Genomic DNA, 25,543 nt, shown 5'->3' with positions numbered 1-25,543 from the left:
GAGCCGTGCTACTTTCTGGAATTCATAATATCTGTGTCATCTTAAATCTGCCTCCTATTAATGTGGCAATGGCTCCTTTTCTTCCCGATGTTTGATCCTGAGCACACACGCACCTGTATAATAATGCAGTTAGTGAAATTCCAACTGGAGTGTAGCCCCACTGCACAGCAGATCGAAGGGAGGAATTAGCAACTGCGATTCATCGATTGAGTTCAGATTAGGAAGGCCAGGTTGTGCTAGACCAGGGTACAATTTAACCGGGACATTGGAGGTTGACACCGCTGAGCTCTTCACTGACCAAGTAGTCAGGGCATCAGTTCAATGTCTCATCCGAAGGACAGAACTTGCTACAGCCCAGTGTTCCCATTCACCAAACTGGGGCACTGGGGCACTGGTTAGGAACTTGTGGTACAGATGCATAGGCGCCACCTACTGGTCCACCAGCGCTACTTACAGCAGCTGTTTTTTTTCCTCCCAGCCCAGAACTGACCTGCGTAGCATCTGAACCCCGACAAGATAGTCATTAGCTGTGGTGTGCCCTCTCACCCTGCTTTAGGCCATAGAAGTAGTTCAGGTGGGGAGCTGTCAGCATGCGCAGGCTGCAAAGGAACAAGTAAAGGTTTATTCCCAGCAGAAAAGAGGAGAGAGGAGAAAACGTCTCAGTTTTTGAGCCTGTGTCAGAGCTTGTGCTGGGTTTCCTTTCTTCTCTTTTCAGCACAGAATAAACTTTTACCTTTTTAGCCAGCAGCCATATCACCCTGCTGCTCACCGCTGGCAGCCCCACTGGAGCTCAGCAGGCGTGAGCCTGGTCAGTACCTGGATGGGAGACCTCCTGGGAAAGCTAAGGCTGCTGCTGGAAGAGGTGTTAGTGGGGCCAGTAGGGGGCGCTCACCCTGCAGTCTGTATGGGTCCTAATGCCCCAGTATAGTGACGGGGACACTATACGGTAAACAGGCGCCGTCCTTTGGATGAGACATATAACCGAGGTCCTGACTCTCTGTGGTCATTAAAAATCCCAGGGCGTTTCTCGAAAAGAGTAGGGGTGTAACCCCGGCATCCTGGCCAAATTTCCCCCCTGGTCTTTACCAGTCATGGCCTCCTAATAATCCCCATTTCTGAACTGGCTTCATCACTCTGCTCTCCTCCCCACTGAGAGCTGGTGTGTGGGGAGCGTTCTGGCGCACTATGGCTGCCGTCACATCAGCCAGGTGGGGCTGCACACTGGTGGTGGTGGAGGGGATCCCCATTCCCTGTAAAGCACTTTGAGTGGAGTGTCCAGAACAGCGCTATATAAGTGTAAGCAATTATAATTATAATTATTAATTATTATTTTACTCATTCCGTTATTTGCTAGAAGGCTACATCATTGGCATGTCGTGCGCTTCTCTATGGCCGTAGAACACTCTATCAAAAAGAATAAGGAGACGTCTTACCAAATCAGATTTCCCCGCAGGTAAACACAAAAACATATTGATGGCAGGCAGGGCACAGAAATGCACAACTCCCATTTCTAGAAGAGTGTGCCCAGGCTGGATACACAGGCTGTGCCCCCTGAGCTTTTGACCAGCTGCTCCGAATCTCTTTCACTGCTCAGTCTGCGTCTCGCCCATCTGCGGAGGTAATTTAGCCTTTGAAGGACAGAAAGCTACAGGGAACAATGATGCCCCCACCTCACTTGACAGCCAGTGAAAGTGTTTCTCTGGGGGTCTCCAGCCCCCTGGCTGTTATCAAAGGCCAGCTAGCTCTGATCACTCTGCCTTTTTATATGCACGGGATTTTAACCATGAAAGCTCAGCCCCCATTTCTCACCTAGAACAACTCCATTGTCCTCTCTGAGAAAGGAGTGTGTTTGTGCAGGGGGTCATTCTCACAGACCACAGTGGGGATCCCCTTCTTTAGTATTTACACCCTGTTAATGAGCTTCTAAAAGGGACAAAGCTGTGGAAGTTTTTTTAATTAATATGTGCCAGGGCTGACACTTCCATGGATAATTAGAAGGACAAAGATTCAGAGCATTACGGTTTCACAGAGGCCTGTGTGGGAGATCCAAACAAAAAGAAATGTGTGTGTGTGTGGCGCTTAGAGATCTTTAGTGACTGTTTGTCTCCACCGCTAATAATACCGCTGCCAATAATATCTTTTCTATGTCATACTTCTTTGGAAATGCAATCTACTGGGGAAAGGCATCAACAGCTCTTTGTAGAGTCATGAGTTAGTATTAATAATAATAGAGGTGGCAATTGCACCAGCAGCAGCAATAAGAATAATTACACTTATATAGCGCTTTTCTGGACACTCCACTCAAAGTGCTTTACAGGTCATGGGGAATCCCACTACCAACACCAATGTGCAGCCCCACCTGGATGATGCGACGGCAGCCATAGTGCGCCAGAACGCTCACCACACACCAGCTATCAGTGGGGAGGAGAGCAGAGTGATGGAGCCAGTTCAGAGATGGGGATTATTAGGAGGCCATGATGGGTAAAGACCAGGGGGAAATCTGGCCAGGACCCCAGGATAAAACCCCTATTTTTTTTTTAGAAACACCCTGGGATTTTTAATGACCCATGAGAATTGAATCAAGACCTCAGTTTTAAGTCTCACCAGAAGGACAGCACCCTTTTTACAGTATAGCGTCCCCGTCACTATACTGGGGCATTAGGACCCACACAGACCGCAGGACGAGCGCCCCCTACTGGCCCCACTAACACCTCTTCCAGCAGCAGCCTCAGCTTTCCCAGGAGGTCTCCCATCCAGGTACTGACCAAGCTCACACCTGCTGAGCTCCAGTGGGGTGGCCAGGTAGGAGCTGCGGGGTGATATATCTGCTCACAGCGAGCTGCAGTAGCTGCTGGCAGCCGTCCTGGGAGCAGTAGAGGTGGTGGTAGACGCAGCAGCAGCAGGGGAAGCAGCAGTTGTAATGGTAATAGAAACACCGCAAAGCGATCTGCTCAGTCCAGCGCAAACAGAGCACGTTCGGCGTCTCACAACAGCGGCGAAAGTGCGACAGCCAATCACGTTCGGGAGACGGGCTGCGGAAGAGAGGATCGACTCCCGGGCACCAGCGGAGGACCGGCGTCACAGTCTTTGGCGTCTTGATCTGTTGCGATTGACCTTCTGGCGTTTCTGGGTCGCCCTGTTGTGTCCACAGCCTTTTATCCTCCCCCCACCACCACCACCACACCACACCACACACACATGCAGTTCCCTGGAACCTCGAGTGCACGTTTCTCTTTCTGAAGAGGAAACGAATTCCCCCTAAATCCTCCTTTTAACACCGGGATCAGAAGGACATGTCCTCTTCTTCTGTTGTCACTGCATTGTCTCCCCTCCGCCCTCCTCTCTGCGTGGCCCCCCCTCCTTCCCCAATGCAAACACTACAGTGAGCAGGGGGGGGGGCTTTGTTTAGGGATTAGGGAGGTGTTTGAAGTCAGCCTGGCGGTGCAGTGTGAGACACCCAGACAGTAGGAAGATGGCTTCATTGTGGGAACCAGAGGGGACATCCCCACATAGTCGATACTCCCCCTGAAGATTTGGAAATCTTTTTTTTCCCCCGATTCATGGTACAGGAGGTAGGGGGGAAGGCGGATCTGACAGATCTTGAGTCCTGGGTGACATTCTGACTGGGGGATCCTTCCGTGTGGAGCTTGCACGTTCCCCACGTGTTTCACCCCTCCCCCGGCGTGAAGTCCAGTCCTGGTGAGTGTTCCCGTACTTGCTGGACACACTCTGGGTCATCATGGCCCTCACACAGATCTGTAGACATCAGACAAGGAGGGGCCTGCAAGAGAACAGGAGGCGTGGTGGTGGGAGAGTGGAGCAAGCTGCCGGGCCATGTTGTTGAAGACGATACCCTGGCTCCTTTCAGTAAGTTTCCTGGCCAAATTTCCCATTGGCCCTTACCAATCATAGCCTCCTAATAATCCCCCTCTGTGAATTTGCTTCATTACTCTGTTCTCCTCCCCACTGAGAGCTGGTGTGTGGGGAGCGTTCTGGCGCATCATCCAGGTGGGGCTGCACACTGGTGGTGGTAGTGGGATCCCCCATGACCTGTAAAGTGCTTTGAGTGGAGTGTCCAGAACAGCGCTATATAAGTGTAAGCAATTATTATTATTATTATTATTATTATTATTATTATTATTAAGTGGTTGGATGAGATCTTGTGAACAATTAGCAACAGACTAACACCTGCTTCCCAACCTCAAGTGATAAAGACGCCTAACAAGAGTTTCAAATGACCCGATTCAACTCGTTTTTACGACAACTCAGCCGCGGAGGTAGTACACTGATAACACCTCCGTAGTTCCTGTTGATTATTGTAATTCCCACATTTAACCACAAGGTGTCGCTAGTAACTCAACCCTTTTTTCTTCGTGTAGCTTCGTGAAAGCGGCCCTGACGAAAGCGTGGCGAGGAGAAGCCAGATGGTTTTTTAAAAAATAAGCTCCTGCTGCAGTGACGTAGTCACAGCTTAATCTGTATGAATGACTACAGAACTTCAGTCCCCTCCCGGGTCCCTATCATCCTATTTCCGCAAAGTCCCTCCCGGGGGGCTCTGGAAAATAACGACTAGAACGAAAAAAGTTTGTAATTGTCAGCTCAGAAAACGTGGCCGTACGGTGCATTTATTAATCAAAACACAATGAGGAATGTGATCATCTATAGGTACTAGTAGTGTGGATGGATGTCAGAAGAATTTGCAAAAGGCTCGTAAACACATCTTTAAAAATGTTTAAATGCACGATTTACAGTCCCGTTGTGCTCATTTTGATGAGTGTTGCGTTGGTTTGTACAGTTGGTTTGATGCAAAGTCGCCTTTCAGATGAATAATTTGCGTTACGAATGAACAACAACAGCAATAATAATAATAAATAATAATAATAATAATAATAATAATAATAATAATAATAATAATAATAATAGTTTTCTGTTCTATTGCATGCAGGTGGCGTCTCTGCGCTAACAGGCTAACAGTCTATTCCTAATCATCATCCAGCGCCCCCTAAAGACTCGGTGGGGGCTCAGGGGGTCGGACAGCATAAAGGCACGAGGGTCATACACTGTGGGGGGTGAAAAGAGAAAGTCCATATGAATGTTCCCATGAATTCTTCCTGTCTCCCTGCGGGGCTGGCAGCTGGGGGCTGCCGGGGGGAGCGCCCAGCGAGCTGGCCGGGCGGCGGTGTGCGCCGTCCGGGGGGGGGGCTCAAGTTGATCCGCGGGCCCGGGGTGGGGAGGGGGGTCCCCAAGTTCCTGGCGCTCACGCCGGCCCGGTTGACGGCAAAGTGAATGGACCTCAAACGCCGTCTTTGTGCGCCTTTGTCCCGCTCCGCGTTTGAAGTGCTTTGTTATGCTAAAGGCCGATCCCGCAGTTCTGAATGGAGTTTCCTAGTCCCGCGGATCTGCAACCCAAACCATCCTTTACAGTCAGTACTACCCCCCTGCATATTTATCAGCCATTTAAAGGGTATCGGATTGTCAACAGATCTCCGCACACAGCCGCCCACCGCCTTTTCAGCGCCCATTCAGCGCCCAAACCAGATTAAAACAAGATGAAGAGGCGGTGGGGTCAGGCCGCACACGCACGGAGAAGTTTGGGAAAGCCGGGAGTCACGAAGTTAAAAGCCCTCGCTCGGGGGGGTGGGGTGTTAAAGACCCCGTCCTCCCTTGCTCTATGACGGCCCTCTTATCTCTCGAGCAGCCAGACCAGACAAACCGGTTCCATTTCCTCCTCGGTCCTCGCCTATTGTGTGCGGGTGTCGGCGGGCACAACCGAAACCCACGCCACGAAAAGTCGTTTTCGCTCGCCGCTTGCCTTTAAAATACGGGTTTGAAGTCTTTTTGACTTCCAAGAACGGGGCGTGACCCCTACACGCGTGGGTGGGGGGGTGGGGTCGTAACTGTTTAACCAGTTACAACGCAGTCAGGCCAGAAAGGCAGAAAAGACACGAGTTGATCTCCTCGGCTCTGGCGACGGCCGGAGTCCTCGAGTGTGCTTTCGCCTCTGCGAAACTCCTCGGTTTGTTTCCGAGCTCGGCAATAAAATTCCCAAGTCCGTCACTACAGCGCGACGCAGAATTGTGCGTAATTAGGCCCCAGTGCGCGTTGCTATTTTCCTCTCCGGATATTTCTGATGCACCGAAATTACAAAAGAAAAGAAAAAACACGTCACCACTCTGGATAGCTGGATAGCACCGGCTGTCCTTAAATCACCGATAAAAGTTTGGGGGGCCCCCGTTCACGAGAGAGAGAGAGAGAGAGAGAGAGAGAGCCGTGCTTTGAGTTACTCGCTAGGAGTGGTTTGGAATTTTAAACGTGGCTAATTAGCCCAGGAAGGGGCACGCAAGGGCTCCGGTACAAGACCATAATTATGATGTACGTCCAATTAAACGAAGGACTCCTGGTCCACGGCGCTCGCTGGAGACCGCGGCGTCTGGATTAGCGATCCCGCGCTCTCGCTGCAGGTGCGGCCCGGCGCTTGTGCGCGTTAGTCGGGCTGCGAGAGGGGAGGCTATAAATATCCCCATAATTAAAGGCGATGACAGGAATCCACTCCGGGCTCGCTAGCAAATCATTCTGGATGTCATTCAGTGGTTACGGAAAGTATTTTCAACTCTTAAAACCTATAAAATGTGCAGCGCGCTGCCCAGACCAGCAAGGGAACGTCGTGCAATTCCTTCTCTCTCTCTTCCCCGTCCAGAACGTCTTCATCAAATTGCCCCCTCCCGCTCGATTTTCACACGCATAAAAGTAGGTGCGTATATTTCTTCTGTCGCTGTTTTACTGTTTCTTTCTTTTTAGGTAAATCCGATCGGTGTTCCACCGGGGGACACTTTTGGTGATCCGAGTTCAGATGGCATCTTGTTAATCTTTTAATCTTCGACTGGCGGAGAACGCGTTTCGAGACGGAACAGGTCGTGAGATTGGTAAAACTAACACACACACACACACAAGTGAGACATCTTTAGTTTTTTTTTGGTAATTGAGCGAACAGGACCGTGAGATTGCTACACAAATTTAAAACTAACACACACACAAAGTGAGACGTATTTTGTAATTAGCAATCTCACCGGGCCTGTTCGCTCAATTACAAAATACGTCTCACTTCTTGTGTGTTTGTGTTACAGTTTGTTTAGCAATCTCACCGGCCCTGTTCCCTCAAACTTCAACACTCACACACACACAAAAGTGAGACGTAATTTGCAATTGAGCGAACAGGGCCGGTGAGATTTAACAGCAATTCGGGTGCTGTTTTGTTTTGTTTTTTGGGGGGTCAAAGAGACGATACTGCGGTATGAGACACCCTTCAGGGCTCTTCAAAGGCGTGAAGAGTTTAATAGTCCAGCGCGCAGCCCGACGCATCGGGCAGCATGAGGAGTTTTTCTTGAACGGTGTGTGTGTGTGCGCGCGCAGGTCGCGTCAGACTGGGCTGTCGCGCGTGGCGGGAGCAGACTGGAATCCGAATCCACGGGGCTCTCGCTCATTTTGGCTCTCGAGCCCGTCCAGATGTTCTGGTCTCTCGCTGGAGCGCGCGCCGCATACCAACATCCTCCGGCGCGGAGCGAGGCCTCCTGCATCCAGACCCTCGCGCTCATGCTGCTCCCTTCTCTCTTCCCAGATATATATTTGAATCGTCACTTTTCTATAGATATACACACACACACCCGTGCTTAATACGTTTAATGATTGACGTATTTATAAGTGCATGTGTTCCATACGTATGGTTTTTTTGTAAACACACACACAAAGCTATTTTTGAATACAGTCCTCCGCCCTTCTGTTATTTTATGAGCGTTGGGAGGACGGAACTCGTGTCGCCTTTGGGAACTGGAATTGTGTTTAATGTTTACTTAATTGGAACCGGGAGCTTGTCCTTCTGCGGCGCAAGACAGTACCCCCTCATGCTATAAACAGCGGGGCCTATCAGTATTATTGAGAGCCGCTGTCTTTTTTATTTTCCCCCGTAGATGCTTATAATTGAGGTAACAGGTGTGGTTAAACTGGCCCTGCCCTTGACCGCCACAGACCCCTGCCGGCGGTGAGTTAGCTCGTCTGCTGTTCGATCGGGCGGGGGGGAGACAGCAGGGGATTGTGTGATTAAAATCCAAATAGGAACTAGTGCTCGGTTCTAGCTCGGCTAGAGAGAGCCACGCTTCTTCCCCGCCTACCGAACTGCTTTCAATGCAGGATCTATGGTATATTTACCCAGTTGTATACCGCACAATTACGAGTTCTTTTTTGGATGACAGTTTCTAGCAATGGTAGTCATTCCACCTCAGAGCTCCGCACTTCGCCCGTCGCCATGAGCAGGGGGTCAATTCGCTATACCGCGCCGGTGACGAAGTTAACCCCGCGGGGACCCGCGAGTGGGAAACCACCGAGGGGCGCGGTTGAAACCGAGGACAGGGGACACCGCTTCAGGCCGAGCCTGGTGCGGGCCCGGAACTGGCCGTCCGACCTGACGGCTGAAAGATGACCCCGGAAACGAGCCATCCCATTCTTCTCCTTTGCCAACTTCCCTGGGCTGTCTCCAGGCTGTGTGATCTGCCGGCGGGGGGGATCATCGATCCCAGACATCCTAGTTCTCACGAATCAGCCCCGTGTAGCCGTGACTAGGTCTCGCACGGAGACCGATGTAGCCACATCAAGCCACATGGCCTGAGTTTTGGGGATGGATGGGGGGGGGGGTGTGGGGAAGGCAGTGACGAGCGCTGGAGAAAGAGAGACAGGAGAGGGAGCGGACGGGACCGGACTCGGCGGCGGGTTGATTACGAGCGAGCTAATGAGGGCACGAGAGAGCAGTTCTTTAAACAGACATCGATCATGCTGTCAGACGCCACGCCCCCTTCCCTGCTCAATGGCTCCGGGGGGGGAGGAGGCTGCACCCCTGTGACGTCACAAAGGAAGCATTTAAAGGCCCGCTCGCTCTGAGTCTGGCGTGAGTCTTTCCGGTGTGGCGTGTGCGGGCTGTGCTGTGCGCTTCCAGTTTGGACAAATTCGGATTTTTTTTGTTTTGTTTGGTTTGGTTTCCTTCTCTCCTTGAGCGTAGAGAGCTCCGCGCCCGTCCCACGCCGCATTCACGTGCCGACGCGCCGCCCCCCCCCTCCACCCCCTTCTTTTGGGGGGTCCTTTACTAAACTATTAGTCTCGGACGCGGGCGCGCCTTTAAACAGGACAGGAGCTCGCCGAGAGGGGACCGAGCGGGGCTGTGCTTCTCTCCGGTCTGTCCTGCTGTACGATAAGAAGAACAGACTTTTTTTTTTCTTCCCCCTGTCTGTCTTCCGGGGGAGGGATACGGCAAGACTTGAGGGCTGAATCAAGTCCACGAACAATTTGTTTTAAAGTGAATTTCCCCCCCCGCGGGACGGCTTCGTCTTGTGATCTGCACCTCCGCGGGACGGGCGACTGCTTGCGCGCTGCCCGGCAAGGTGAGTTGTCTCTCGCCTCTTCCTCCCGGTCTGTGGTTCGGGGTTGCGCCCGGACTCTGTCGGTCTTGCTCCCGGCGGTGTCGCACGCCTGGAAATCGGAGGGGATTAAAATTCTCTGCAGGGTCCGAAGGTCCGTGTTTTTAAGTTCCGAACAGACAGCAGGCAGCGTCCCCCGGGGTCCGGGATTGGGCGGCGTGCCAGGCGAGGGAGGCGAGAGCGATCGGGAGTAGTTTCCCTGCCGGCCGGGGTCGGCTCGTTCAGGCGGCCCGGAGCGATGAGCGCTCCTCCGTGCCCGCTGTCGGACAGCGCAGACCGGGCTCCGTTCTGCTTTTGTTGTTGTTGGTAAAAAAAGGAAATGAGAACTAAAAGCCCACCGCCCCCCTTACATCCACACACACACACTCACGCTTAGAGGTACACGCAGTGCTCTAAAAAAAGCAGATTCCTCAGCTGTGTTAATTAAAAAAAGAAATGACTTCTTCTAATGAAACGGTGAGGTAGTTATAGTCCCCGAGCGCATTATTATACGAGATGGATATATTGCTAATCTACTGTGGTGCCAACTTGTCTGACCGTGGCTGAATGTGGCGTTGGCATGCTTTTTTTTTTCTTCTTAGGGCGGTATGTCGAGTTGGAGGGTAGTCAGAGGTAATTTATTTTAATTAAGAGGCCCCCACCATCTCCGGCCGAGTTTCACAGCCACCGCGGGGGGACACACTTGAGTTCTGCCTACGGATTTAAACTTGGTGGTGGTTGTTGTTGTTTTTTTTAACTTCAGCGCTGTAAAGGCATGGTTTTGGGGTGTTGACATTCTGCCCCTTGCTTTGTGAACATGTCTCGGGGATTGAGAGGGGGGGGTAGAGACGGGCTGATGGATCTCCAGACGCCGGCTTCCTTCATTTTGAAAGTTCATCGCAGGTTTTTAAGAAACCTGTTCGGTTTCTCCCGGGTCATACCGGTTTGAGAGCACGCAGGCGTGTGGCGAGAGAAAGTCGGGACTTGTGCGGTTTTCGTGGGATGTCCGAGTCTATGCAGCGCTGTTCTATATTTTTCTTGAGAGTTGATTTGGGCAACAGACCGAGATTATTCCCCAGCGAGTGGAGTCATATTTTCAAAAAGACGGCCGCTGTCGCTGTTCACTTCTCTCCTCGTTGTAGGAAAAACTTCCTTCATCAGCCACAGCCCTGTAAATTTGACATCGCTCTCAGACTTTGACGTTAAAATCAGTGCATTATCATTCCTGTTGTCATTAAGAGATTCATCCCTTGCGTCAGACATAAATCTGCAGATACTGTTTGGGAGGGCATGGGCGTTTTTGTACAACGGTGTCTCGGTCGCATTCTCCTATGTTTGTTTTAAAAAGTGGTGTAAAAAAAGTCGCTTGGGAAGATTTATACAGTCTTCTGAGGTGTCTTATGTCGCTGTGTACTTTCAAATATCTAAATATCTCCGCTACAGAAAGTCAGGCTTGGCTTTAGTAAAAAAAATAATAATTTCCATATTCCTCCGCCAGCGTCTAGCAGTTTTTCTGTGTGGAAGATTTAGAGATTTTTAATGAGAAGCGTTACAAACTCCCTGCTTTGTATGCAGGAGGGGGGGTGGGGGAACTCAATTGCAGAAAACTACGGCGGGCGTTGAATGTACTTGGAAAGTGTTGCAGGATTGTGAGCTCTTCAAATGTAGGTTTCGTGACTTAAAGAGCGGGGGACACACAGTACAGCTGTCCCGGCCGGCTCAAACACTTTGTTTTGGCGGCCGTCAAACGTTTTCGGAGACCAAGGTCAGTAGTGAACTCGACGGAGTGACTCCCCCCCCCACACACACACGTTTTATTTCGTTTAAGGCGGAAACGGCCGCTTCTGTTACACTGTTGTTATCGCCATTTTGTCGTAATTAACAATTCGCAGAACTTGTAGGCGTATTTAAGTCTTTTTAGAAAGCGGGACGAGACGTCGGGGAGAAGGGGGCTGCGCTATTTCCGTTAAAAGACGCGAGGGACCAGCGTTCCCCGTGTGAAATGGCGCCATATATACACGCATTACGCTATATTAGTGTGGGTGGGTGGGTTGTCAATTAAGTCCCTCGTCCCGCAAGCCCGAGCGCGGGACAGCTGTGAGGGCACGCGGCGGCGTGGCGTCCGGTTTCCCCGGAAACGTGCTGCGTGCGCGTCCCTGCGGAAGAGGCCGTCGCAGGAGCGTCAGGAGTTGAGCACGGCGGCTCCGGGCTGCGGGCGTCTCGTCAGCCCGATCAACGGCTTGTTTCAGTAAAGACCTGGTCTGGGGGGGGCAGTAGTACAGTGTAGTGACTTAGGGGGAGAGGAATGGGGAGGGTAGCAGATAGGCCATGGGCTTGTGAGCTGTATAATGGCACTTTTTTGGGGGAGCTTTAGGAATAATATAATCCTAACACTTTTATAAAGCACTTTTCTGGACACCCCACTCAAAACACTTTACAGGTAATGGGGATCCCCTCCGCTCCCCTCGGCTTGGGAGGGGGGTTGTTTCCCCTCTTGCCTCAAGAAAACATGCAGACTCCACACAGAAGGTGCTCCAGCTCAAACCCCCGAGAGCACAGACGCTGAGCCCCAGACTCTGTTCCTCCCTGTCTTTTCTATTGCTCTAGCAGATTATCAGTGCCCAGATCACTGAGGTGGTTGCTGTAAAATAATTAATTCTACTCGGGTTGGTCTTGACTGCTGGAGCAGGGGTGGTGTGATAGCCGAAGAGATGGGAGATCGTTTCAGTTCCACAACTCCGGCACCCTGTAGCTCCCAGAGCTGGCCGTGTGTCTCTTTAATTGACAGCATTAGCTTAACTACAGTGGAACCCATGTGTCCCAAGCCTGTAGTTTCATGTGGTGTGTTTGGCAAGCCGCAGTGTTAAAAATGTTTTGACTGAGCAGGTTTTCTTTCGCCTTGTCTTATATTGGATCCAACTTAAAAAAAAAACAACCTACTAGTATAACGCTTCTTGTAGATAAAGCTAGGGGGCCGCTAATGAAAACCCTGGATTTTTTTTGTGTCCAGGGCTGTTCTTTCCATTGGGCAGGCAGCAAGCCCTGGGGAAGGACCCCTGATGGTTTAAATGTGTGAAACGCTGGTTTTATTTGCGAGTCGCTTATAGGTTTGCAATTAGTGCTGAGGGTTAGAGCAATTCAGGCAGTCGAGGCTGTTTTGAAGTTAGTAGGTCGTTGGTCCCTGGGACCCAGCCGGCTGCGTCTCGAAAGAAGTATCGGCTTGTTCCACACCTCTACCACCCTTTGGGCAAAGCAGTCCCCCCCCGCCCCCAAACTTCTCGGTTTTAAATGCGCTCTTGCCACGTTCCCACTGTTGCCCTGTGCTGTTCGCCGAGCCCTTCCGAGGCCCACACTGTCCGGGATCGCAGGGAGTGGCTGTGGAGTTGGGTCCTGTTTTCCGTTCCCCTGTGACCCTCGGCTGCTCCACCTCTCTCGCGGGGAAAACTTTCTCGTTGCCCGGGAGCCGTCGGGCTGTTCGCAGTCGCTGGGCTGGAGCCCTGGGAGGTGCATCCCAGCTCCCAAGACTCCGCTGTCACATTTTGCTCATTTGGAGATGTGCCACCAGCATGCGACGCGTCCTCTCCCGTCGTGGAAGGCCCGTGAAGCCCAAAACTGCCGGATCAAATCACGGTGTGAAGAGGTGGCACCGCAGGGGACGTTTGTGGAAGTCGTTCCTTTCTCGGAACGCGTTCACAAAAGCAGTCCGTTCGCTTTGCACACAGAAAATTAAAGTTGTTTTTCTTGATCCGCTCTGCGATGAAGTTAGAAAGTTCATCGAGGCTGGAAAGGAGCCGAAACGGAGCTTGCTGCTTATTTTCTAAGAGGTGTGTGTTTTTTTTTTTGTAGCTTTAAAAGTACAGACCTAGCAGGGTGTACACCTTCACTTTCTTAAGAGGTTCATTGAAGACCATCCTGCAATTTTTTCCCCTCTTTTATAGAAGGATCCTACTGTACTGATGTGGTGTAGACACAAAATGACCACTTAAAAAAAAAAAAAATCGACATCTTCCTGGTCTTTCATCTGGCCCCTCTTTCTGTAGCAGGGCTACAACCCGTCTCTCTCTCTGAGGAGAAACACTGCGATGTCATGGCGAGGGGGGAAAATAAAGGCATGGAGCGATAAGTGAGATAGATATACAGGAAAAATAACAAGGCAGCTGGGCAAGAAAATAGGCTTTTGTCCTTCTCTTTTTGGTAATTGGCGATGGTTGTAATTTTGAAAGCACCCCTCTGGAGAGCCAAAATCCAGCATGTTTTTACGGGCCACCCTTAAATCGTCCGTTTTGTCTCGCCTACGGAAGCAGGCGAGGGCTGTATTTAAGCCGTGTAAGGGGGAAATAAAAGCTTTTTAAAAAAAAAAATTAAATGCAAACACCCTGCAATTCTGTTTTTAATTGAATCAATTAATTGGCTAAAATTAACGAAAGCTCCTGGTTCATGTCTTTTACAAGGTGGTGATTTAAGGGGTGACCTGCTTGGACTAGGGTCAGTCACCCCTGAAATGTTCCATATCCAAATCAATCGCAGAGTTCGGCTCCACCCGGCTCGGTGTTTATTAAACCGCTGACCTGTGGGATGAGCAGGACAAGGGGTGAAGCGGAGGTCCTGGAGTGGATTGTAGTGGAATGGACTGCCGATTGACCACCTTCTCCCCTGTGGGGCTGTCAGGACGATGACGACCCAAGGGAACTGCTCTGTGGTCCGGCTCAGTCCCAGGTGAGCTCTGTCGAGAAACTGGACTCATGGAAGAGTTCTGCACGGATGAGTTAAGCTCCCTCCCATTATCGCATCGGTTCCGCTTGCTGGGGGCTGCTGTCCTGCAGGTTTCCAGGGGCTCTTAAAAACTCCAGCTGCTCAAGAACAAGGAAAAGCTCCACTTTGTCCGATTAAGCAAATAATGAGCTCAATTAGGTAATTTAGGGCTGAGGAGGAGAAGCAGCAGAAAGGTTCTGGCCCTCCAGAGCTGCAGTTGTAACCCCCTGGTGTGATCAAACTACATGTGTAATGTACTTTTAAAAGCCAGGTGTGCCCAATTAAATTGTGACGGCTCCTGACCGAGACACCTGCCCCTCTTCAGCAGCAGCTCAGCCAAGTTAGTGGGAGTTTTTCCACTTGAAGGAATGTTCAGCCGAACAGCAAAAAACAAAAATGTGTCTCTAATGCTTTGGCTTTGAAAACGCCCCCGTTTCCATTCCTGAAGTTCTGTCGACGTGCAGCCCTGGGAATTCTGAACCTGGAAATAAGTACATCTCTGTTTGAAGAGTTCTGGACTGCTTAGACCCTAAAACGGAAGGGGAAAAAAGTCCAAATCCTAAAAACCTGGCATGTTTATTGCGTTTTCTGAGCTAGTTCAAGTTTTACTGTGGATACGTGGGGGGAGAGGGGTGTCTCAAATCTTCCAATAAAAAAAAAAGTATAATTTAGCATGTTGCCTCTGGACCGGAATTGTTGATTTTGGAATGAGAGAAGTCTGTTTTGATACTCGGTCAGAAGACTGTATTATTTTTTTTTTTAATCCCGGGCCTGACTGAGGCACAGCTATTAATACCATCATTGTTACTGGGATAACTTATCAGACCGTGTCTGCTTTCCAACACTGGAATATTGTTTTCTTATCCAGTCTGGATTGGCTGATAAGCTTTATAGATGCCGCTGTAAACTGCTGGGAGGTGTGTGTGTGTGTGGAGGGGATTTTGAATGCATGCCTTTTGTGTTTGTGTGCTCAACTTGCTCATCAGCAGCTCCACTCCATGGTATCTATAGGCAGACGTCCCCATCTTGCCTTTTGAAAATTGGCCTGCACCATCGCTAAAGCATCCAACAAAACACTCCAGTTTTCCTTGGTCTCCAAAGGATCGCCCTGCCTTTTTGTTGAATCCTGATCGCTGTTTATTTTTTCTCCCTTATTGCCGTAATTCACTTCCTGTTCTGTCAAACCAGTCCAGCAGGTTCATGGAATGCTGGATCTGTGTGCACAAACGATATCCAAGCTCCTGGAGCTCTCTTTACAGAGTCGCTCGGAGTTGAGATGTAGCATGTTACAGGTGAGAACTGATTGCAAGGAATGGCAGTGGTGACTCTGTGCAGACTGGAGTTGCAGAGAAAGCATAACTTGGCTGCTTTAAAACCCGCGTGCTCTTGGTGCATTGGAATTGAGATGAAATGAAGGTTTGTTCTGGTCTGCAGAATGTGTTCCACAGCTGTGATCCTTGCTCCTAGAGTCGACCTGCTTTGATTCCACCCCAAATATTAACAATGGAGCAGAATTTGTTTTGGCTTAATTGGGTGCAGCGAGAACTGTTCTGTGCCTTAAGCTGCCCGGAGTAGTGACTTCCTTTTAAAACTGGCAGGCCTGTCTCTTTGGTACAGCACTTCCCTGCCCTGGAGTCTCTCGCAGCACATTCAGTGATGATGGTTCCTGTTTTACAGTCATTACATGATTGGCTGTTTGCAGCTCTCTGATCTTTTAACTTCTCCCCGGCCGTCGCCCATTAGACACAGTAGTCAGAAATGCAGGCTTGTCTTCAATTTAATACATTTAACTACCTCCTGCTGTCTCAGTCATGTCTCCTGCTCGGCTTGGACTGCACTTAATTTTAGTTCTTCCCAGGCTTCCAAAACCCACCAGGAGAGCAAAGCTTCGCAAGCGCACAGCCATGGGTGCCGACGCACCTTGTGGCATCACAACAGCCTGGTTTATGCGTGGTGATGTACCAGGGTGGGTTGGGTTTACCGCTACAAAGTGGCAGTGAAACAAATGGCAGGCAAATCGGGTTAGTTGACTCAACCCCCCCCACCCCCCAAGGAGTAATTCGATTGCCAACACACTCTACCAGTCACTGGCTTCCTCATTCTAGAGCACCATGGGGGGCTCCTGCTCTCCTGTGGGCTGGTGGGGGCTGCTGTACGTAGTATGCAATCTGGAGCCTGGAGAGCCGCGAGGTCACACTCTTGCGGAACCTGTTGGCTGGAATAGCTAGATCTTTGGCATCAAGGGCGGGTTGCTTCCTGGTAAAGCAATTGGCTAATTCCTTCCCCGGTAATGCACTGCCTGACGTATCCGGTTTCAAATTGGAAACAGGCTTGGGGAAGCCGTGTGCTTGCTCACAGCCTCGCCTGTCGCTGTAGTGGCAGGTTGCAGCCAGGAACAGAGGCTCGGGTCCCTGTAGCCCCCCCCCCCGGACCCCCACCAGAAGCTTCTCATTATCCCAGAGCGTGGGAAAGCTGGCCCGGCCTGTGCCCTGAGCAGCCGAGAGGCAGGCACTGGTCGCTGGTTCGCTCCAGGTCCCCCTCCTGCGGTGAGGTCAGGTGGTCTTCCTGTGCCCTTATTCCCTCGGCCGACCCTGGAGCGACCCCGCAGGGTGGAGCCCCGCGCTGCCCCCTTTTTGAGCTGTCTCCAGTGCCTGCTTCCTGCGGCCCACTCTTGAGGGGCGGAGGTGGGGAACCGGGTGGTACAGGGTACGGACGTCGGCTCGCCTCTCCAGCTCTCTTGCTCTTTACACCCCCGCTGCAGTCCCGTCTCGTGTTGCTCCTACGTGAATTCCAAATTCCACTTCCTGTCGGGCCTGTGGGGAGTGGGGTGGTTGCAGGGATGCCTCCCGTTCCACAGCAGGTTGGGGACGGATGAGGACCCCAGGCTTTCAGGCTGGTATGTAGAAGTCAAGGCCAAGTGCCAGGACTTACAGGCCTTATTGTGAAGCTCAAATGTGTGAAGAGAGACATTTGGCAGTAAAATAATCCCGGGGGGGAATCGGAACATGCATGCGCTTGGGGTAGAGTGCGTGACGGTGAGCGCTCGAGGGTTTCCACGGCAGCGGCCTGTTGTCAAGCCCATGACCCGGAAGCAGTTCAGGGTCGGGGTCGCCGTGAGTGCAAGGCAGGCCACCCAAGACGTCCTCAGCCGAGGTCTTCAGCTTTTACGCGTCGCCGAGATGGGGCGCCCATCTGACTGCAGTGGCCGGGCCACCCCAGCAACTGAACCTCGTTAATCTTGGGGTGTCAAACGTTCTCTTGGATTGGCTCGGGTGGTTGGTTAGACTGCTGCCAGGGGCTGGGAAGGGGGGGGGAGTCGACTTGGGTAGCTGTGATACAGAAGAGGCTCGTTTGGGGAACGTGTTAATTGACCACAGTTTGCAGCTATCTGCATCCTCCATGGAGGGGTCAGACTTTAGTGTCAAGCTATGTTTTAATATCATGCTTGTTTATTGTTAATTATTAAGACAATAGGAGATCTAACCAGACTATTCTAGAATGTGCTTTCCATGGGGTTAATATCTTGCTTCCTCTTTTCTCCAAAGAAACGTCAATCAAACGCCCTGTTGTACGAAGTGAAGTGATCCGAGTTTTGAAGTACTTGGTACAACAAGAGAGTACAACAGGATTGCACCACATGGGATTCGAACCTGCAACCTTCCAGTTGTGGGTCAAGAGCCTTGACTTATTGTTGCTTAGCCCTCATCTGGGAGCAAGGCCTAAGGGGTTCATGTGAACCCCGAGTTCCAGTGTGAGGATTATCGACTTGCTGTGCACTGGGCCTCTGTTTTTAAAACTTTCTGGGCCGGTCGCTGTTGATCTCGGACCCAAAGCTGGCAACCCTTAAAGACAAAGGTTCTGTCTGTGCCGTCTGCCGGCTTTGTTCCCCGCATGATCGTCGGCGTGGGAAAGGACCAAGAGTAGTGTTTAATACAGAGCGGTGGGGCGGCGAGTCTCCCAGATGCTGGAGAATCTAGAACGTGCCGGAAGCAAAGATCCGATCAGGAGGAACCTTTATCCCGGGATGTAGCTGGATTCTGCCCCTCTGGAGTTGGCTTTGGAGTATAAAGACGTTTTGTCGTCGTCAGGGACGCTTGTGTGTGTGTGTGCTTGCTCCCGATTTGTCGGTCTACGCGATCTGAAACCCACATGGTAGTTTGATCGTGAGCGCCCCCTGCTGGTTGCCACCTTGCTTGATTTTTAATTTTTTTTTTTCCTCCACCCTGTCTCTGCTTGCTCCCCCAGCCCCTGCCATGGTGAACAGCCGGTCGGAGGCGGTGGCGGTGGCGGGGGGCGGCTCCCCTCCCCGCTCGTGCGCCGGCTGCGGCGGCCGGATCGCGGACCGCTTCCTCTTGTACTCCATGGACCACTACTGGCACACCCGCTGCCTGAAGTGCTCCTGCTGCCAGGCCCAGCTGGGCGAGATCGGCACGTCCTGCTACAGCAAGAGCGGGATGATCCTGTGCAGGAACGACTACCTCAGGTAAAGGGGTCAAGGGTCGGAGGTCATGGGGGAGGGGAGGTCAAGGGTCGGAGGTCATGGGGGGGGGTGCCCGTGCAGCCTGCTTGTGCGGATAGGTAGGTGAAGCCAAGGTGCGAGTCGGGCGACATGCTGGGGAAAAAACAGCCGAGTGGCAAGGAGAGAGTCTTTTGAAGCCGAACGAGGGACGCAACAGCGCATCACATCGATCGCCCGCAGTTGGTGGGTGGTAGGTTGGGGGGGGGCATTTCAATCAGGATTTTGTTCTCTTGCACAGTTTGCAGCTCAGCAGGGAATCGTGTTTTTTTTTTATGGGGGAAAATCGAAGCCCAGTAGCGAGGCAGGGGCAGGAACAGAGAGCTCCTTCATCACGCCGGAGCCTGCACCGAGCGCCATGCCGGGTTTTATGGGAGAAGGTGGGGGATGGGGGGGGGGGAGGACGGCCCCTGCCAGGCTCCGAGCTCTCGGCCTGGCGTCTGCGAGAGCCTGGCGTGGGAACACAGGATGGGCTTGTGCCCCCTGGCCTGCGGCACTGCCAGGGGAAAAATGGCGCCAGTGGGCACACTTCCATTCTCCGGGGGTAAACGGGATCCTGGAGGCCCGCGCGTGGCCACATTCCAACAGGAACAGAAGAGGGGTGGCCACTAGCTTTTTAAGGGCAATAGCCACACGGGCTGGGTTTGAAAAGTTTACCGTGAATCAAAGCTGGTATACCTGGGTTGCACCCCGGGGGGGTGTCGGTGGGGGGTTTTCTGGTGTGAAATTCCTTCTTTATTCCTGCAGCGTCGAACCCTATGGTGGTGCCGCTCCTGGTGGCTCAGAAACCAAAAGGTTGTCCTGGCGTGGTAAAGAAACCGCCGCCCAGCAAACAAGGGTGTACCTGGCAGAGCTCGTCCGAGCTGAGCCCCATCAGGTGTAAGGGAGGCCTGTAGCTTGCCAGCCCGCGCACTTTTAAGAATGTACCGCAGCGGTACACCGGGTGGTCTCCCCTTCCTGCGGCGGTAGTGCGTGCGCGTGCTCTGGCCGCACACATTGTCACGTGTATGTAAATTACAGGGCATTAAATATGCATGACGCCGCTAATCCAAAGGGCATGGCTTTGTTGTCAAATTGCGCACCGCGGAGGTTGGAGTCCGATGAAAGGACAAACATTAATTAGGGAGAGCCGAGTTTCTCTCTGGCGTCCCTTATTAAATTACTGTTTGAATTCAGATCAAAAATTCATTACGGCGTGCAGCCGGAGCTGGGATGTTGATGAGGGGAAGGAGGGCCGGCGGGGGGTGGGGAGAAGCTGGCTAGGGCCACGGCGAAGGGACTGCGGGGGGGGGGGGGGGGGGGACTCTTTAGGGGGTCCCTAACTTGGATCTGGGAAAACCCCCTAGTTAAATGGTCCAATTAAGGTTTAACCCACTTGTTTGAAACCTCTGTTGGGCTGCATGTATTAAAGGGGGGTTCAAAAGCGTATCCCTGCTATGCATATGTCTGAAGGAGGTACAACAATTCCACACCCTACAGGGGGTGGCAAAGTCGCCACTGGTACATCCTTGTGAAAACCCTGGAAAAAGCGTTTTTCCTCCCAGCTCCGGCGGCCGTGGGTTTAAGGAGAGAGTCCCTCCTGGCGCAGGCTCAGGGGGTGGCTGTTCAGCCCGAGAGTGACCCCCTGCTGGCCTCTGTCGTCCCTGCAGGCTATTCGGACACAGTGGGGCTTGCAGCGCCTGTGGGCAGTCCATCCCCGCCAACGAGATGGTGATGAGAGCGCAGGGCAACGCCTACCACCTCAAGGTGAGTCGTCTCCGTGTCCCCGGATCGGTCGACACCCTCCCCCGGGTGAATCATTACCCACATTTCAAATTCCGAAAGCCAGCTTTGAGATGCCGAAAAAAAACCTCTTCCAAGGGGTGTTACCCTGGTGTCCTGGCCAAATTTCCCCCCTGGCCTTTACCCATCATGGCCTCCTCATAACCACCATGTCTGAACTGGCTCCATCACTCTGCTCTCCTCCCCACTGAGAGCTGGTGTGTGTGGGGAGCGGACTGGCGCATCATCCAGGTGGGGCTGCACACTGGTGGCGGTAGTGGGATTCCCCATCACCTGTAAAGAGCTCCGAGTTGAGTGTCCAGAAAAGTGCAGATAAGTGTAGGGAATTATTATATGACTTGTCGAGTGTTCGCATCACGTTCCACAAACTAGTTCTGGGTGAGAACTCGCGGAGCTATGGAGTAGCAGCAGAGATGTGATGCCGTTTGCCATGTCTTGCTTTTAGTGTAAGAACTCTATTATGGGTCCTAAAGGTGTTAATGGAAATTGTATGTAATTGCACAAAGCAAAAGAAGTGATCATACTGTTCTTCAGTATGATTAATGACAGCTAGGTAAGGACTAGGTTTTTTTTTATTGCTTAAACCAGTATGAATGTTAATGGGTTACTGTTGTCATTTTTGGTGGAGGGGGAAAAAAGCTGCAACCTAAAAGAAAAAGGACACCCGGGAGATTGGATTCCCCTGGGAAAACAAATCAACTTTATTATCATTGCAAATCCAGGGAACCGGAAGTCAACATTTGTATTCCAAGCAGAACTGACCATAAACAAAAAACAAACTAGAGACAACTGGAACGGTGGTTGTGCCTAAACAATAAGGCCGTACCAAAAAAAAAAGTATTCCAGTCTACACCCATCCACACTAACTGAAAACAAAAAGACACAACACGTCCCAAAACCCCCCACAGCACTCCACTGTCTCCGTTCCCCGTATCCGATCTCTCGGGTCTCGTCTTCCCCTCTTAAACACTCCCACCTCTTCTACTTAATTGGCAACACCTGGGAAAAGAGAAAGCAATTAGGGGTGGGGAAAAGAAATAACACTCCACGTCCTCGGCTGTAACGTCCTTTCATCAATTTCCCTACGGGATTAATAAAGTATTATCTATCTAACGGGGTGCCCGCCGTGCGCGCGCCACTCTGAGGAACGTGTCGGGGTGGGGGGGGTGCGGGACGGTGTCTGACTGGCTGCTTTGCCCTTCTCCCCCCCCCCTCAGTGTTTCACCTGCGCGACCTGCAAGAACCGGCTGGTCCCCGGCGACCGCTTCCACTACGTCAACGGGACCATCTTCTGCGAACACGACCGGCCCAGCGGCGCCGCCCTGCTGTCCAGCCACCTGCCCCCCCTACAGAGCAGTGCGCTGCTGCCTGACCAGAAGGTAGGAGAGAGTCTGTCTCGGCTTCCCGGCTGTCCCTGTCCCTTGACGAGGTGTCTGTTCTCTCTCGTTGAGGGGGAACAAAGGCGAGCGGGTTTCGCACTGCATTATGGGATGCCAAAATTGCATTGTGGGTATGTGCTGGGGCATCATTAAAGGGTGACCCATTGCAAGTCAGGTGTGAAAGATTTGCCTCCTGCATCTTACTAACCCCCCCCCCCCCAGTATTTTTCTCTTTTTAAACATGTCCCCCAATTAATCCATCCCTGGGGGCCCCCCATACCATGAGTGAGCTCTACAGTCCCAGGCACTGCCCCGGGCTTGTGGCACAATGCCACATGTTGCTGTACCCGGGCAAAAGGGACAGCGATGACAGTCCAGTTGCCAAAGCGCGGGCAGTGGGCAGTTCTCGTGCCCTTCAGGAAGGGGGGGGTGGTGTCTGACAGCGGGGACAGTCTGGCCTTCGCTCAGAAAACCGAGCAGCGGAGGGTCGTTGGTTGTTGCGGACGTGTGCAGTCGGAGAAGGTGTGAAATCCTTGTTCTAGTTTGCAAACTGACGCGGTCCTTTTTCGTCTCCAGGTCTGCTGAGGTGGTGGTCCTGGGTTTGGGGCGCAGGAGGGAGAGGGACGGAGCGCGAGGACAGTTGGGGTGGGGGGGGACTCCGTCCCTCCCCCTTCCCACCGGCGTCCCCCGCCGACAGAAGGACACTTTCGATCTGCTCCTGATTTTTCGGTGTTGTGACGTCGCCTCGTCGTAATGTCACTGGACCAGAATAAATTATTTTTGGAAAACAAGAATGGGGGGTGGGGGAGAGGGAGAGATCTATGTCCATATATATATTTGTATATACTATAAAAAGAGAATGATCAGACTTGGGAGGAGAGAAGGACAGGGAGGAGATGCTGGGCCAGGCAACGGCAGAGATTTGTCCGGTTAAGAGACTGGAGTGGGCTGAAGAGGAGGGACCAGTGCCCAGGGCTCATCAGGATCCACGTGGAGACCTAGCAGAGAGACGTCCCCACTACCGTGTTCTCCACTCGCCTTGATCCCCGCGATCTCACTGCAAGAAAAAGCTGCCTTTTCCGCTCCGTGTGCAAGAGACCCGAACTCCCTGAGGTCCTGCTTCGTGGCCGGCTGTCGAGATGCACCCAATAGCAGTTGGGCTGGTCCATTCCCAGCTTGTGTGGTGAGTGTGTGTGAGAAACAAACCTATTTCACAGTCAAGGGATTCCCCCCCCTTCCCCTTTGGGGTAAAGAGATCAACTGGCTTTCAAATTGTAGGGTGGGGGGGGGGCGGCACAGGATGAAACTCTGAACAAACGTTAAAATAGGCAAGGGACTCCCAACAGGTGGTGGTTGGATTCAGGAGAAGTGGGTTCCATTTTTTAAAAAAAAGCTTAACGAGGTTCCCCCAATGGAAATGTTAGGGTGGCTCCTGTCTCCCCATAGTCCAGTTCGTCCCTATCGGACTGCTCCCCGCCTACAGGACCGCCTGCTGCGGTCCGGCCCGGCCCGAGTCTTTAAACTGACTTGTTCTGCCTTCTGTCTCCCTCTCCGTCTCTGTCTCCCTCGTGGGCTTGTACAGTTTTTTTTATTTTTGTTTTTCTGGTGGTGTGGGGGGGGGGATGGTTAATGAGGGGGGTGGGGAGAATGGTGTACATTTTAAAAGAAAAAGGTATCGTGCATTCTATAGTAGAATTGTCTTTTGTGCGGCATCCGGTTTTTAAGTGGATGTCAAATTTTAAGAGCTGTACAAAAAAAAAGTAAGAACTTACTTATTGAATTATTATAATAAAAAAAAAAACCCAAAAGCCTGTTGTAGTCTGTTTCTTCCCTGGCCGCATTGGCAGTGCTGACCGGCAGAAGGGATCAAATGATGGCTTCTGCACAAAAAAAGAAGCTGCCTCAGTAAAGCACTGCGTGTTTGTTATAGTTCTACTTTTTGTTGCTGGCTACATTTCTAAACGCTCGGCAAACATTCCCGATTTTACCCGGAGGGATGGAATTAAAAGGCTTGAGCTCTGACCATTACAGAAGCAATTAAATGTGAGTGTCTCTCATGCCGGCGCACACAGGAGGCTGAACTTTGGTCCGATCCTGCGTGTGAATTTAATGAGACTTATCTACGTGGCTGGCTAATTAAAAGGGAGGGGTTAATTTCTCATCGGCAGTGGAGAAGAGAAGGGAGGGGGGGGACAGTCTAGCGCAAGCACTGTTAAGATGCTGCAATAAAAAAAGACCCCAAACTATAATCCAGCCCTGTTCTGTTTTTCTGCCCGGTGCACTGCAAATTTAGGCACCGACTGCAGTGCACTGGGGAGGGGCTTTTTAAGATTTAAATGAGTGATTTTTTTTAAGGCTTAGAGGGAGGGATCTTGGCATCCTGAGCTCTCATCCTGGTTAAACATTAATGCCTCCGTTGGGCCTCTCCACATCTTATGAATAAACACATTTGATAGGAAAGTATTCGATTCTGCAGGGTGACTGGGGTGCAGTTGTCAGCCTGGTTACCCTGGTGCCTGGGTTTGATTCTGGACCTGGGGGGGGGTGTCTGTGTGGAGTTTGTGTTCCCCCTGCGTTGGGTTCTCCGGTTTCCCCAACAGTCCAAATGCATGCTGATTCTTCTTCTGGCCAAAAACTAGCCCTGTTGTGAGCATGTTTGTCTGGCCTACTAGGAACTGATGTCCTGTCCAGGCTGTACCCTGCCCTGATAGGCTCTTGATCCCCTTGATCCTGTATTGCCTAAAGCAGTTAAATGAATGGAGGGATTCAGTGATGTGTTTGGATGCCTACTGTCGATCGGTTTTGTTGCCGCTGGGATGTGTCTTTAATATTTTATTATATAATGTCTTTTTCGATGATACCTGAGCACTTGAAACATCTTGTACTATATAGGCAGCAGCTCTCCACCTTTGCCATTGAAATAACTAATCCCATACAACATACAAATAAATCCTGTGTGTATCATCAGGCCAGTAGTGCACTTGAAAGCAAATTCTCTCCCTTCTACAGGCTGGGTTCCACCGTTTTCAAATAGGCAAAAGTTTGTAACTTGTTCACATAATCCTTTAAACTTAAAGTAGGCCGTATTTTAATGGCAACCCATAACAGAGCTAGTCACAGCCTGGCTGTTAAACCTTTTGCAGTTGAGTCAGAATGTGTCTGCCATATTTTTGGAGAGAGAATGGATACTTTTAAAGGGCTAAAATAAAAACTGTTCAGGCTCCTCTGCAGTCGGTGTCTGCATTGGACTTTGGCTGGCTCTGCAGTCACAAAGGCCCTGGTACTTTTGTGTAGGTGCTGATATTCCATCAATTATTTATTCCACGTTTGTGATTAAAAAGCATCAGGCAAATTCATTAACGTATGCAAATGATCATAATTGCAATTATCTTCATATCTTGATAAGCACAAAAAAAATAAATTCTGCACAATCTGAATCCCTCAGCACTGTGAGTTACACTTTGCATTCAAACCAATCAAGCCTCATCTGCATATTGCTAATTAGCTGAACATATTCAGTTGCCAATTAGCAGGTCTCACAAATAGCTTCTCAGCTCTGTGGCTTTATCTTTTATCGGAAAGTTTGCAGGTATATATATCCATCCGTGGCTCCTGTCGAAGAATAGCATTTTTATATTCACTAATTAATCAAATTAACACATGCAAATGAGTGT

General features: G+C 51.3%; 2 protein-coding genes across 2 annotated transcripts in view; one reads left to right on the top strand and one right to left on the bottom strand.

The window, feature by feature from the left end:
- The first annotated feature begins 8,881 nt into the window (after positions 1-8,881).
- LOC148643889 (LIM domain transcription factor LMO4-B-like) lies at positions 8,882-23,677 on the top strand. The gene is made up of 5 exons (XM_088615099.1): positions 8,882-9,425; positions 18,438-18,675; positions 20,358-20,454; positions 21,708-21,869; positions 22,446-23,677. Exons 2-5 carry the CDS (start codon positions 18,446-18,448, stop codon positions 22,452-22,454), a joined length of 498 nt encoding a protein of 165 aa, XP_088471225.1. The 5' UTR covers positions 8,882-9,425; positions 18,438-18,445; the 3' UTR covers positions 22,455-23,677.
- LOC148643888 (uncharacterized) overlaps positions 21,168-25,543 on the bottom strand; it is a 49,766-nt gene continuing 45,390 nt past the window's right edge. The window contains exon 18 of the mRNA XM_088615097.1: positions 21,168-21,489. The gene's annotated coding sequence lies outside the window, so the exon portion shown is untranslated. The remainder of the gene's footprint in view (positions 21,490-25,543) is intronic.

This window comes from Lepisosteus platostomus, chromosome 21 (assembly GCF_059453375.1).
Source record: "Lepisosteus platostomus isolate fLepPlt1 chromosome 21, fLepPlt1.hap1, whole genome shotgun sequence".
Lineage (NCBI taxonomy): Eukaryota > Metazoa > Chordata > Actinopteri > Semionotiformes > Lepisosteidae > Lepisosteus > Lepisosteus platostomus.
Note: the sequence above shows the minus strand (reverse complement) of the source record. Positions and strands in the feature narration are given on the sequence as shown.

Coding starts and splice junctions, on each gene's coding strand:
- LOC148643889 (XM_088615099.1), top strand. CDS start 18,446: ATGGTGAACAGCCGGTCGGAGGCGGTGGCGGTGGCGGGGGGCGGCTCC. Junction 18,676..20,357: donor TGCAGGAACGACTACCTCAG/GTAAAGGGGTCA, acceptor TCGTCCCTGCAG/GCTATTCGGACACAGTGGGG. Junction 20,455..21,707: donor GCAACGCCTACCACCTCAAG/GTGAGTCGTCTC, acceptor CCCCCCCCTCAG/TGTTTCACCTGCGCGACCTG.